General features: G+C 43.5%; 1 protein-coding gene across 1 annotated transcript in view; it reads left to right on the top strand.

The window, feature by feature from the left end:
- The window catches only part of POU6F1 (POU class 6 homeobox 1), a 220,988-nt gene that overhangs the window by 66,927 nt on the left and 139,637 nt on the right, over window positions 1-14,424 (top strand). Inside the window, exon 4 of the mRNA XM_082247200.1 lies at window positions 11,237-11,462. Within this exon, the coding sequence (XP_082103326.1) occupies window positions 11,237-11,462 (226 nt within the window). The remainder of the gene's footprint in view (window positions 1-11,236; window positions 11,463-14,424) is intronic.

Here is a 14,424-nt window from a genome sequence, read left to right as displayed (position 1 = left end):
GTGGTTGACTCTTTTAAATATTTGGGGATTCAGGTGTCTCCTGATCCCACCCAATATATCACGTTGAACCTCGTACCTCTGCTGCAGAAGTTCCGCTCTAAGTGCACGAGCTGGTGCAAACTTCCTTTATCGGTTGCAAGCCGAGTCAATTTATTTAAGATGGTGTGGGCTCCACAACTTCTTTATGTCCTACACAACTCCCCGATCTGGATACCCCGGAAGTGGTTTTATAGGATTGAATCCCAATTCCGTGAACTGATTTGGTGCAAAAAGGTGGCTAGAATTAAGCTGGCTACCCTTCAGATGGACAAGGATAGTGGTGGCTTGGCTGTCCCCAACCCCGTGCAGGACCCCTCATCCCTCCCTGCTCGTGCGGGGTGGGAGGGGGATCTGGGACCCATAGATGGGGAAACGTGGGATTTATGCCTCTCATCGATCCCTTTGGTGACGGTATCGGCCTCCCACAAGATATCTCACTTATTTTTGTTTCATAGAGCCTACAGAACACCGGTACAATTGTTCCGTTGGGGACGCAGATCTACCCCCTTGTGCCCCAAATGTGAGAGAGACCAGGGTACACTTATACACATGATGTGGAGATGTCCCAAACTGTTTCGCTACTGGGGGGAGGTAATTGCCACAATTTCTAAAGTGTATAACTTCCAGCTGCTGAGGGATCCTGTGGTCTGTCTGCTTGGTGCTTTGGAGGTGGAAACTCTAACCCCAAATGCTCATGTTGCCGTGTTGAGATTGTTGTACATTGCTCGCAAATTGATTGCTAGATTCTGGATCTCCTCCAGGGTGCCGAGCAGGGGCCAGTGTATAACACAGATCAATGCCTCATTAATCAGGGAAAAACTGACATATCAGCATCGAAAGGCCCACAAGAAATTTACCTCATTATGGCAACCTTGCCCTGGCTCCTCCCCAGTTGGTTATGGATCGGCTGCTCATGGGATAGGGTGGCATTTTTTTTTTTTGAGACGATCTAGCGTGCAGAGTCCTCCCTTCCTCTCCTTTCCTTTCCCCTCCTAACCCCCCCCCCCCTCTTCCCTTTTCAGTTTTCTGCCACTGTTCCTTCCCCTTCCCTTATCCTTGGCACTTAGTACTTCAGGTGTGTTTTTGATACTTCGTAGAGGTGTGTACTATACTGCTGGATGTGCATGGTCCTATTACTATTGGGAAAGAATGTCTGCGTGTGTTTATTTCTCCTTCCCTCTATGCACATGGGCACATGCTCGCTATAATAGTCACCTGAATGCAATGATATATGGATGTCGTTTCTTTGTGATGTTGCTGTTATATTCTTTGAAAAAATTGTAACATGTGAAACATAAATTACAAAAGTGCGCTAATATCAAAATAAAGGAACAAAAATGTTCATGTATGGTGTCTGCTGGAACAAGCAGTTCACACAAAAGTCTTTACAACCAAACAGTCTTTGTGAGGAATAGGGAATGATGGAAGGTGGGTGTAACCTCTTCCCAAACGATGATCCAAGTGAGTGACTTCACAAACTTAAATACACGTGATAACACCCAGTGATAGGAGGGGACTCTTACCACATGAGAGAGAGATGTAGGTATATACTGATCTTGTCCAAGAGTCCGATTTGGTGATGCAATTCTCGAATGGAATGGAACAACCAACTGCCTCCAAATTAAAGGGGATCTATAGGCTTCCAAACAAGGGGATATCGCCACAGAGATCGTGCCCAAAAAAAGAAGAGGGGACTATAGTGCATTTTTATTAAGGAAAGAAGTAAAGTAACACTTACAAAGTCCAGATAGGTAATCAGCATATACAGGTATGGTCTCGGACGTCTGCAGTACGGTCCGAGACTGTTAGCAGCACGGCTAGCTCCCCCCGACGCGTTTCCACTGAAGAGTCGGCTTCTGGGACTGGAGCTGTAGCCGTGCTGCCAGCATCTCTCGTAAATATTGTGGCTGATGGAGGCTTCCGGTGCGGCCGCAGCGGGGACCCGGAAGTGTTGTGACGCACTTCCGGTCTCGATGTCGACCAATCCCAGCATATCGGAATGAGGACCCGGAAGTGTTGGGACGTCCTTCTGGTGTCGTCATCGGCCAATCGCGGCGGACGTAAACAGGAAGTGCCACCCATGACACCGAGCTGTAAAAGGATTGTCCTTCACAGTCATCCGGTGTGCATAGTGTTTCTTCACATGCAAAGGCAAGCAGTGCAGCCTTATTCTAACGTCCTAGCAAGGCTCTTAGAAAGGAATAAAGGGAAAAAAGGTTTCAATTTATTAGGCGGACGTTGTGAAAGTTAAAAAACTATATTTAATGTCTAAACACTTGAATTTAAAAAGGTCATCCTCAGGAACAAACCTCGAGGAGATGAATAAAAATATAAAATCAGAAAATAGAAGGAATTCATATTGACAATATATAAAAAAAATATTAAAAATGTTTAAAATTGTATTAAAAATCCCAAATATTATATGATAAAAATTCATAAAATACTGAACATACAATTTGGGGTCAGTACTTGGTGTAAAACACCTCAATGGGAGTCTCCATCCACACTCTTATATGTATATAAATCACATAAAATTGATTAAAATTATAAAAACATATACTAAATTGGACACTTATACTGCAAGTGCCCAATATTCTTATGAAGGGGAAAAAAAGGAAAAAGGTTGACCAGAAGAAGGAAAGTAACTGAAAGGTATTTTCTTGTCTATTTGTGTGGAGGAACTAGTGGTTGTTAATATGGGCATTGATGTCCCATTCCACATTCATACCCCAAGGCTGATAACACTTTAATTCATGTATCCAAAAGGTTTCTCTCCTGGAGATAGTTCTCTTCATGCCACTTCCTCTCCAATGGGGGGAGTAGTTCTCAATCACGACAGCTTTCAAATTAGAATAACTTCTTTGGTGGCACTTGTCGTGATGAGTTGAGAGACTATGTCCAGGGAAACCAGTTTGTATATTGGTAAGGTGTTCACCTATTCTGATACTTGGGGTCCTAATGGTCCTCCCCACATACTGTAAACCACATCCACACGTGAGGAGGTAAACAACCCCTTTAGTGTGGCAGGTGACAAAGTTTTTGATGTCATAGTTCTTCTTGGTTACTGTAGAACTAAAGGTTTGGGTCCTTTGTGTATTTAATTCTTTACATACACGACATTTCTTGCAAGGAAAGAAACCTTTTAGATTAGCAAACATTCTAGGGATGGCAGGTTTTTCGACTGGGGTGGGGGCTATAAAATCTTTCAAATTTTTGTCCCTCTTATAGATGATGGGGGGCCTTTCGGGAAGTATTGGCCCCAGTATTTTGTCTCCTCTGAGTATGTGCCAATACTCATTGTCCAATGTCTGCGTGTGTTTATTTCTCCTTCCCTCTATGCACATGGGCACATGCTCGCTATAATAGTCACCTGAATGCAATGATATATGGATGTCGTTTCTTTGTGATGTTGCTGTTATATTCTTTGTACATTTGTATTTTTCTGAACACTGGTTTTGTACATGGTTCTATTTACCGCTCATGTTATTTATTCAGTGTACTGTTTATACTCAATAAATATTATATTTTTTCTTGGAAAAAAAAAATTCAATATAACATTTATTATTTTAACCAGTCTCTTCACATTTAATCATATATACTGGATGGATACTATTCATCTCTATATATTAAAGCAAAAAAAAGGGCGGGGGGATAGAGAGAAAAGAGGATGCATTACTGTGTCATTATTATGTTGGTCTTCAATCTCCCCCCCCCCCCCCCAAAAAAAAAAAATGAAGCGTATTATTATTATTATTGTCAACGTAGAACCGATCCTCCATCTCCCAACAAGGGGAGCCAGAAAAACACCTAATTCCCCTCCCTCCTCCCCCCAAAAAAAGGAAAAAGAGAGAAGAAGAAAGAAAAAAAAAAACATATACCTCTTCATATCACTCTTATTACTCTCTGGTGCTACATCCTAGTCAATATTTATGTCTAGGGAGGCCTCTATTCTTGTTAGGCCGAAAAAAAAAAAATCATTAATAATGTGTATTATTCTTGTGCTATTCCCTAATCTCTTAAATAGAAAGGTGTTATTATTATGTCAATATAAAATCATAAACCTTAAAGAGAAGCGAAAGAGTGGAGACCAAAAAAATATTCTCTCTCTTTCTCCTCCCCCTTCAAAGAAAAAAAATATATTAAGACCACAAGCAAAAAAGAAGGGGAAAAAATAAAATCCACCCGTGTCACCACAAAAGGTGAAGGAGGCGTGAATGCCCCTACCTGACATATTGTGAAATATTGTATAAAAAAAAAGAAAAGGAGGAAACTCCCTGGTGTACTATATAGTGCTAAAACATCTCGTGAGAGGAGAATAAAAAAAAGGAGCAGCTATAATAAATACGTGAATCAATATATTCCCAGATGGTTTCAATTATAGGTGATAATCTACTGTTCTACACCACAAGTCAATATTCCAATAAGTCTCCAAACAAAAAGTGCAGATACAAAGAAATTATCTATAAATGACACAAGAAACGTATATGAAACAATATATATGTGAGGCAAAGGCCATTCAAATTGCTTCCTAGTAAAGTGCAATCAGAAAAAATGACCAACTTCCTGGGAAATATCTATAAAGTAAAAATCAATATAAATTTTCGGCCGACTGTCCAGAAAAAGTATATAAAGTGCAAACAAACAAAATAGTCCAGTTTCCTATAAAATATTAGCAAGGTATATGTAATAAATATATTGTGCAAAAATAAAGTGCAAACCAAAAAAAAAAAAAAACTAAATTGGCAAGCTTCCTGGAAAATATCTATGAAGTGCAAAATCAATATAAATTTTCGGCCAACTGTCCAGAAAAAGTATATAAAGTGCAAACAAACAAAATACTCCAGTTTCCTATAAAATATTATGTATAGTAATGCATCCGACACACTTTATCTCGGGGTCTACTAACGTCACCATATTTAGAACCTGGTATCCTATGAACTCTGTCCATTTCCAGTGTTGTAGAGGAGGTAAGGCCCAGTATTTTTAAAAAAAAATTCTCTCACCTTCTCCTGCAAGTGTTCCTTCCCCTCTATCTCCGACAATCCTCTGAGATTCAAATTACACCGGCGACTCCTATCTTCCAGATCCTCTGTATGTAATTGTAGTTTAAGAGCTGTGTCCAAAAGTATGTCTCTGACGTCTCCATTTCTTCCTGGATCCTTGGACCTTACTGTTGCACGACAGGTGGGTCCACGAGGTAATTCAGTCCGGGTACAAGATAGAGTTTCAGTCCCGTCCGCCAGACAGATTTTTTCCCTCCATTCTTCAGCTGTCCCCAGACTGCCTTGCAGGGCTGCAGGAAGCGATTCGGGATATGCTGTCACAAGGCATGATTGTACCAGTTCATCAGGAACACTTTCGAGGGTTCTATTCAAACTTGTTTACCGTTCCATGGAAGGAGGGCAAATTGCATCCAATCTTGGACCTCAAAACTCTGAACCGCTTTATGTGCATCCAGAAATTTTGCTGAACCGCTTTGTGCGCGTCCAGAAATTTTGCATGGAGTCCCTGCGGTCAGTGGTGGTGTTCTTGCATCAGGGGGACCTGCTGGCCTCGATCGATATTAAGGATGCCTATCTCCATGTCCCTATATGCCAGGGTCATAAACGATTCCTCCGCTTCGCGGTGGGCAAAGACCATTTGCAATTTCTGGCATTACCGTTTGGTCTCGCCTCTGCTCCCAGGGTCTTCACCAAGGTGTTAGCCCCTATCCTGGCTCTGCTACGACAGAGAGGAATAGCGATTCTGGGCCACCTGGATGATCATCTTCTCCGAGTGGACTCGTCTGTGACATTGGAATGGGATTTGGAGGTGACCATTCACACTCTGAAGCAGTTTGGTTGGAATCTCAATCTTCAGAAATCTGCACTGGTTCCAACAACCAGACTGGAGTATCTAGGGATGATCCTGGATTCAGCTTCGGCAAAGGTATTTCTACCTCCTGTGAAGTTACAGAAGTTAAGGGAAGTGATTCTGTCGCTGCTGGCTTGCTACCTGGTGTCTCTCAGGTCATCTTTGCAGGTGCTGGGCCTGATGGTGTCCTCCGTCGATGCCGTACCATATGCTCAGGCCCACAAAAGACTTTTGCAATGGGAGATCCTTGTCAAATGGGACAAGGATCCTCTATCCCTGGACAGTCTGATTAGTTTGAGTCAGAGATCCAAGGACTCCCTGAATTGGTGGCTCAGCTCTCTGAATCTTCTCCACGGAAATCCTTCCATCCAGTATTCTGGACGGTGGTGATGACAGATGCCTGTCTGATCAGTTGGGGGGAGTGCTGGGCACCCTGAATGTTCAAGGGACCTGGACGTTGGAAGAGTCCAAGCTCCCGATCAACGTTCTGGAACTGAGAGCAATCAAGTTGAGCCTGTTCCACTGGATGGACAATCTCAAGGGGTGTTCTGTCCGAGTCCAGTTCGACAATGTCACGGCAGTGGCTTATGTCAATCATCAAGGGGGCACCAGGAGTGCCCTGGTGGGTCTGGAGGTAGCTGAGATCCTGCACTGGGCAAAGGACTACATCCCAGCCCTATCCCCCGTGTACATTCCTGGCGTAGACAATTGGCAGGCTGACTACCTGAGTCTTAGAACCCTGGATCAGGGAGAGTGGTCCCTGCATCCACAAGTGTTCCACCAGCTGTGTCTCTGGTGGGGGACCCCGGATGTGGACCTGTTTGTCTCCAGAAAAAACAGGAAAGTTTCAAAGTTTGTGGCTCAGTCCTGAAATCCTCAGGCGATGCAATAGACACCCTGGTGGCTCCCTGGAGCCAGTATGGGCTAATTTATGCGTTTCCTCCGCTGAAACTTTTATATCGCCTGCTACGCAGGGTCGAGGTAGAGAGGATTTTGGTAATTCTGGTGGCTCCAGATTGGCCCCAGAGATCCTGGTACGCCACCGTGATTCGGCTGAAGGTCGCAGGTCTGTGGACACTTCCTCTACGGGAAGTTCCTCTATCTCAAGGTCCGATCTTACAGTGGGTACGGAAAGTATTCAGACCCCCTTAAATTTTTCACTCTTTGTTATATTGCAGCCATTTGCTAAAATCATTTAAGTTCATTCTTCTTCCTCATGAATGTACACATAGCACCCCATACTGACAGAAAAACACAGAATTGTTGACATTGTTGCAGATTTATTAAAAAAGAAAAACTGAAATATCACATGGTCCTAAGTATTCAGACCCTTTGCTGTGACACTCATATATTTAACTCAGGCGCTTTCCATTTCTTCTGATCATCCTTGAGATAGTTCTACACCTTCATTTGAGTCCAGCTGTGTTTGATTATACTGATTGGACTTGATTAGGAAAGCCACACACCTGTCTATATAAGACCTTCCAGATCACAATGCATGTCAGAGCAAATGAGAATCATGAGGTCAAAGGAACTGCCTGAAGAGCTCAGAGACAGAATTGTGGCAAGGCACAGATCTGGCCAAGGTTACAAAAAGATTTCTGCTGCACTTAAGGTTCCTAAGAGCACAGTGGCCTCCATAATCCTCAAATGGAAGACGTTTGGGACGACCAGAACCCTTCCTAGAGCTGGCCGTCCGGCCAAACTGAGCTATCGGGGGAGAAGAGCCTTGGTGAGAGAGGTAAAGAAGAACCCAAAGATCACTGTGGCTAAGCTCCAGAGATGCAGTCAGGAGAAAGTTGTAGAAAGTCAACCATCACTGCAGCCCTCCACCAATCGGGCTTTATGGCAGAGTGGCCCGACGGAAGCCTCTCCTCAGTGTAAGACACATGAAAGCCCGCATGGAGTTTGCTAAAAAACACCTGAAGGACTCCAAGATGGTGAGAAATAAGATTCTCTGGTCTGATGAGACCAAAATAGAACTTTTTGGCCTTAATTCTAAGCGGTATGTGTGGAGAAAACCAGGCACTGCTCATCACCTGTCCAATACAGTCCCAACAGTGAAGCATGGTGGTGGCAGCATCATGCTGTGGGGTGTTTTTCAGCTGCAGGGACAGGACGACTGGTTGCAATCGAGGGAAAGATGAATGCGGCCAAGTACAGGGATATCCTGGACAAAAACCTTCTCCAGAGTGCTCTGGACCTCAGACTGGGCCGAAGGTTTACCTTCCAACAAGACAATGACCCTAAGCACACAGCTAAAATAATGAAGGGGTGGCTTCACAACAACTCCGTGACTGTTCTTGAATGGCCCAGCCAGAGCCCTGACTTAAACCCAATTGAGCATCTCTGGAGAGACCTAAAAATGGCTGTCCACCAACGTTTACCATCCAACCTGACAGAACTGGAGAGGATCTGCAAGGAGGAATTGCAGAGGATCCCCAAATCCAGGTGTGAAAGACTTGTTGCATCTTTCCCAAAAAGACTCCTGGCTGTATTAGATCAAAAGGGGGCTTCTACTAAATACTGAGCAAAGGGTCTGAATACTTAGGACCATGTGATATTTCAGTTTTTCTTTTTTAATAAATCTGCAACAATGTCAACAATTCTGTGTTTTTCTGTCAGTATGGGGTGCTATGTGTACATTCATGAGGAAGAAGAATGAACTTAAATGATTTTAGCAAATGGCTGCAATATAAAAAAGAGTGAAAAATTTAAGGGGGTCTGAATACTTTCCGTACCCACTGTACATCCTGCTTTACAGTCGCTGGCTTTAACAGCTTGGCTGTTGAGAGAAAGGTGTTAAAGAACAGGGGTCTGTCTGATTCTGTGATCCCTACCTTACTCAAGGCTAGGAAGTCCACTTCTCCGAAGATTTACCATCGTACGTGGAAAGCATACATTGCTTGGTGCAAATCGCTGAAGTTGCATCCTAGATACTTTGCCATCAGCAGGATCCTGACTTTTCTACAGAAAGGGGTTGACCAACATTTTGGCGTTGGGCACTCTTCAGTGTCAGCTCTCTGCCTTGGCTGTGTACTTTCAATGCCCTTTGGCTACGCACTCTTTGATTCGCACGTTTCTTCAGGGGGTTCGCCATTTGGTTCCCCCCAGGAGGTCTCCGTCACCTCCTTGGGACCTTAATTTGGTTCAATCGGTTCTTCAGAAATCTCCTTTCAAGAACGTAAGACGTATTTCCTTGCTCGCCTTGTCGCAGAAAGTTTCCTTTTTGGTGGCTATCACCTCTGCGCGCAGGGTTTCTGAACTAGCGGTGCTATCTTGCCGCTCTTCTTATCTGGTAATACAGAGGGATAAGGTTGTGTTACGGCCTAATCCATTGTTTCTTCCTAAGGTGGTTTCAGACTTCCATCTGAATGAAGACATAGTGCTTCCATCACTCTGTCCGAAACCTCCACATCCTAAGGAAGTTGCCTTGCATTGCTTGGATGTGGTTCGGGTGATACGGGTGTATCTAAAGACTACCGAGTCCTTTCATAAGTCGGACTCTCTGTTTGTGAATACGGATGGACCCCGTAAGGTTCAGGCTGCGTCTGCGGCGACCATCTCTCAATGGATCAGACAGACAGTGGTGAAAGGCATATTCTCTTAAGGGCAAGGTTCTTCCTTTCCCTGTCACGGCTCACTCTACGCGGGCGTTAAGTGCCTCTTGGGCTTTCCGCCATCAGGCGTCAGTGAAGCAAGGTTTGCAAGGCGGCAACTTGGTCGCCTGTACATACGTTCACCAAGTTTTACAGAGTGGATGTGTTAACATCCTCGGATGCATCCTTTGGCCACAAGGTTTTGCATTCTGCCATTTAAGGGGCAGTCTACTTTTCCTTCTCCTTTATGGTTTTGCTACAATTGAGCCCCAGCTGTTGCTTGTTGGGCTCCATGTTATGTAGTTGGCTATGTTAGCCGTGGGAATTTCATTCTTTTAAGTTTGTCCTTTCCTCACCCCTCAGTGGTTACTGCTTTTGGATGTCCCATCCGTCTATGATTTAAAGCAGCAGCTACGTCCATCGGTGGGCGAAAGAGAAAATGGGATTTTTTACTTACCGTAAAATCCATTTCTCTGAGTCCACCGATGGACGTAGCTCCCACCCTTCTTTTCTCTGAAGAGTTGGGTTTTGGTTATTATTCACTGCTTGCAACTAAACTGCAACAGTGAGGCCAGGGGTAATAACCCAGGGACCACGCCCCCCTGGGCATGTCAGAGCCTTTGGCTATACCTGGTCACTACTAGTGGGAGGGGCTTATGATTTAAAGCAGAAGCTACGCCCGTTGGTAAACGGTAAGTAAAAAATCTAATTTTTTTGCATTTGTGTGCACTAAAATTACTGTTTATTTTTTACTGAAAATTTACATTCGTATTAACATTAGCTGACCAAAATTTTCTTCTCCGAGGTCTCTGCTTTCAGAAAATATATACTCTTTGGGGGTTTTAACTAATCCTCAGGCCTAAAATTATTTTTAACATGTGCAAAAAAATGCAGAAATGTCTCTGGCAGAGAAAAAGGTTAATAACCACTGGGTTTCTTTATTTTTGTGGAAAAAAAAATTATCTTATTTTCTGTTTCAAAACATAGCAAATAAAAGTGTCAGGCTAGTACGACAACCCCCCAAAATAACTCTGGTTTGGAAAGAAGACACCCCAAGGTGATCTGATTTTTTTGCCACAATTTTGCTGGAAATAAAGAACCATGCAAGTAAAAACATCCTGGATCAGGAGGTGAAGGGGTTAATGCACAGGTTACATACAATGGGAGGTGGGAGATAAAGTGGTTAATGTACAGATACGCTAGATAAGGTAGGTGACGGATTAATATACAGGTCCTTTCAGAGACCAGATGATGCTGACATATGCATATGAAAAAGCGGGGTGAATTACAGAAAGGGGTGGATTTTATTACTATTGCCACTCTACTGTATTGCACTGATGGTTGCTGGTGTTCAGAAGGCTCTCTTTCCTCATACATCGAATGGTGTGTGAGAACAAACTGTGCTTACTAATCACTGGCCAGTATGTGACATACGGCTGCTAGCTGTGTTTACTTTCTGTGATGCTGTTATTGGTCACAGCAGTCAGGTAGTACAGAGCCTCTTCTATTGGCTTTGTACCTTTTGCCTGTGATCTACTGTGTCCAGTCACAGCCCAATCAAAGGACTGTGTAAGCTCCGTTCAAAAAGGATGTACCAGTATGTCCTTCTGGAACAATACGGGAGGTGACCAGCCATATATGTAAAGTGGCTGGTTCGCAAGAGTTTAAAGTATTTTTCTTTCACTGATCTGAGATAGTGTTTGTAAAGTAAATGTAGCAATACAACATATAGTTTTCTTTTGCAGGTCTTGACTCAGGAAAATCTAGCTACACTTGTCACAGGAGTCATGACTCCAACAGGAGCAGTTACTCAACCTGTTCTTATCCCCATCAGTATTCCTGGGCAAATGGCTGGCCAACAGGGCCTGGCTGTATGGAATTTTCCCACTGCTACACTAGCTACTCTCCCTGGATTAGCAGCTGCGCCCCCTGCTGGAGGACTCTTCAAGTTGCCTTTAACTAACCTACAAGGTAGGACCATTTGCTAACTTTATACCTAAAACAATATTTCATAAACAGCCATAAATACAGCCCCAATTCCAAAAAAGTTGGGGCGCTGTGTAAAATCGACATAAAAACAGAATGCAATGATTTGAAAATCTCATAAGCTGATATTTTATTCACAATAGAAAACATATCAAATGTTTAAATTGAGAAAATTTACTATTTTAAGAAAAAAATAAGGTAATTTTGAAATTGATGGCAGCAACAAGTCTCAAAAAAGTTAGGCCAGGGCAACAAAAATCTGGCAAAGTGCTACTAACAAGGAAGAGCTGGAAGAAGATTTAGGTCGACCAGTGTTAGGTCCGTAACATAATAAATATAAAAAGAACAGCTGGGCAGAGATTCACCAATCCGTAAAAGCTGCGTTTAAAAATTGTCAAACAATTTCGGAATAATGTTCCTCAATGTAAAATTTCTAAGACTTTAAAGTGGAACTTCACTCTCCCAATCAACATTTATTAATTTTAATCCTTATGCTAGCATTAGTAAACAGATTGGAAAGTATTTACTTGTTTTAAACTGCTTTGGCACCATGCGTTTTTACATGCGGGAAACCATACCACATTTTTGTATGCAGCTGCATCCGGGTGCGGGAATACGTGACTTACCCTTACAGATGTGAAGCTAGTCTTCCTGTCCTTAGAAGAAGAATCCCGATCCCGAGCTGCAATTCCTGCATCTATAGACACAGACAGCAAGGCAAGGCTTCACTCTAAATCCCCCATCACAGGATTTGACTGACTGACAGCAGAAAGAAGCAATGGCTCCCACTGCTCTCAGCAAAGCTTTTGAAAAGCGGGGAGAAGAGGAGAGAGCCTCAACAGACGGACACAGCGCTGGATGAAGATCCTGCTCAGGTAAGTATAAGGGCGATAAGGGGGCGATACACATGCTTAAACATTTTTTACCTTAATTCAGGGAATGCATTAAGGTAAAAAATGTTTAGGCTTCACAACCACTTTAAGGTAGCCCAAAAAAAAAAAAATAGACTGACAATGTACCATGACAAAATAATGGACATGCTGCATTTTTTCTCACACGGAGCTTCACAACACATGGTGGTGTGTTACTGTGCGTTGTGGTACACTACAATGTATATGTGCAGAGCTTCATTGCTTTAATGCATTGGGGTACTATTCAGAATGTATAGCCCTAATGTAATATACATTTATATGTTTTGTGGTAATGTGTGCATTAACATGCCCATTACTCCAACATGTCTTAATGGCAAATTATAAATGGGCCCTAAGCCCTGTTTCACACCAGTGCAGCTTTGAAATCACGCTACTTCAGCAGGATTTCAAAGCCACAGATCAGTGTGATTTGGACCTCTGATTTAATTGCGGATTGTGACTTCATTTAACAGAAGTCAATGCAAGTGGCAATGAAATTGTAGAAAAGTAGTGCAGGAACCTTTTTCAAAGTTGTTGCAACTTGAGTCGCAACAATTTTAACAATTTGCTGGCGATGAGGCGTGACTTGTCATGTGATTTTGAACTGTCAAATCCCAAGACAAGTCATACTGGTGTGAACCAGGGGTTAATCTACAGAATACCCTATGAAAATACTTAGTAACAAATGTATATTTTCTGTTATATTTTGTATGAACCATAACCTGATCATCACAACTAATTGTGCTGCCACCCACAATATCTCCCTTTGCACTTGCCATGGGTTATTATTTATATTTCATTCTATACTTTCCTGTTGTTGTTTATCCAAAATTAAATTAAATGTTTCAAAAAAAGATATACTGGGCCACTTAGTCTGCATGTAACCTTGGAGAAAAATATAAATAAAGGCATGTAAAATAAAAAATGAATTAATATACCGAATTATACTATAAAAATAAAGGTATTTGCACACAGTACTGATGTTTGAGCATTAGTATTTCTGGCCAAAATTTCTCATGTTTACTTTGTGTGTATTTGCATGCAGGGCCGGTGTTGGGGGGGGGGGGGGGCAACCTGGGAAACTGCCCAGGGCCCCGAATGTCCAGGGGCCCCGAGCCCCGTGTCACTGTCAGCAGCGGGCTCAGGGCTCGAGTCCTGCGGGAACGCATGGGAACGGCGTCCCTGTACTTATTCTACAACAGGAACGCCGTTCCCGTTCCCCCCGAGCCCCGACACGATCCCAGCGCCACCTCCTGCTTTGGGATGGCGGGTCGGTAAGCCCAGATTGCGGGTCCCCGACCATCCCCGTGCATCGCTGTAAACATAGCCAGAGGCACTACAGGAAGCAGAGCGGATGCTTCCTGTATAGCGCCGGCTTCTGTCACAGGCGGAGTGATATGAAATGTACTCCGCCTCCGCCTGTGACAGGGCATAGGAGCCATAGAGGAAACATCGACTCTGCAGATGGGAGGGAGGGAGGTAAGGAGAGACATGAGAGGACAGAGACACGAGAGAACAAGAAAGAGAGACATGAGAGGACAGAGACACGAGAGAACAAGAGAGAGACATGAGAGGACAAGAGAGAGAGACATAAGAGGACAAGAGATAGACATGAGAGGACAAGAGATAGAGACATGAGAGGACAAGAGATAGAAACATGAGAGGACAAGAGAGAGCAAGAGATAGAGACATGAGAGGACAAGAGAGAGAGAGACATGAGAGGACAAGAGAGACATGAGAGGACAAGAGACAGAGACATGAGGGGACAAGAGAGAGAGACATGAGAGGACGAGAGAGAGACATGAGAGGACATGGGAGAGACATGAGAGGACAAGAGAGAGAGACATGAGAGGACAAGAGAGAGACATGAGAGGACAAGAGAGAGAGAGAGATGAGAGGACAAGAGAGAGAGAGACATGAGAGGACAAGAGAGAGAGAGACATGAGAGGACAAGAGAGAGAGAGACATGAGAGGACAAGAGAGAGAGAGACATGAGAGGACAAGAGAGAGAGAGACATGAGAGGACAAGAGAGAGA

This window comes from Pelophylax lessonae (genome assembly GCF_965119305.1).
Source record: "Pelophylax lessonae genome assembly, chromosome: 2".
Lineage (NCBI taxonomy): Eukaryota > Metazoa > Chordata > Amphibia > Anura > Ranidae > Pelophylax > Pelophylax lessonae.
This window is presented reverse-complemented; position numbering and strand designations above follow the sequence as displayed.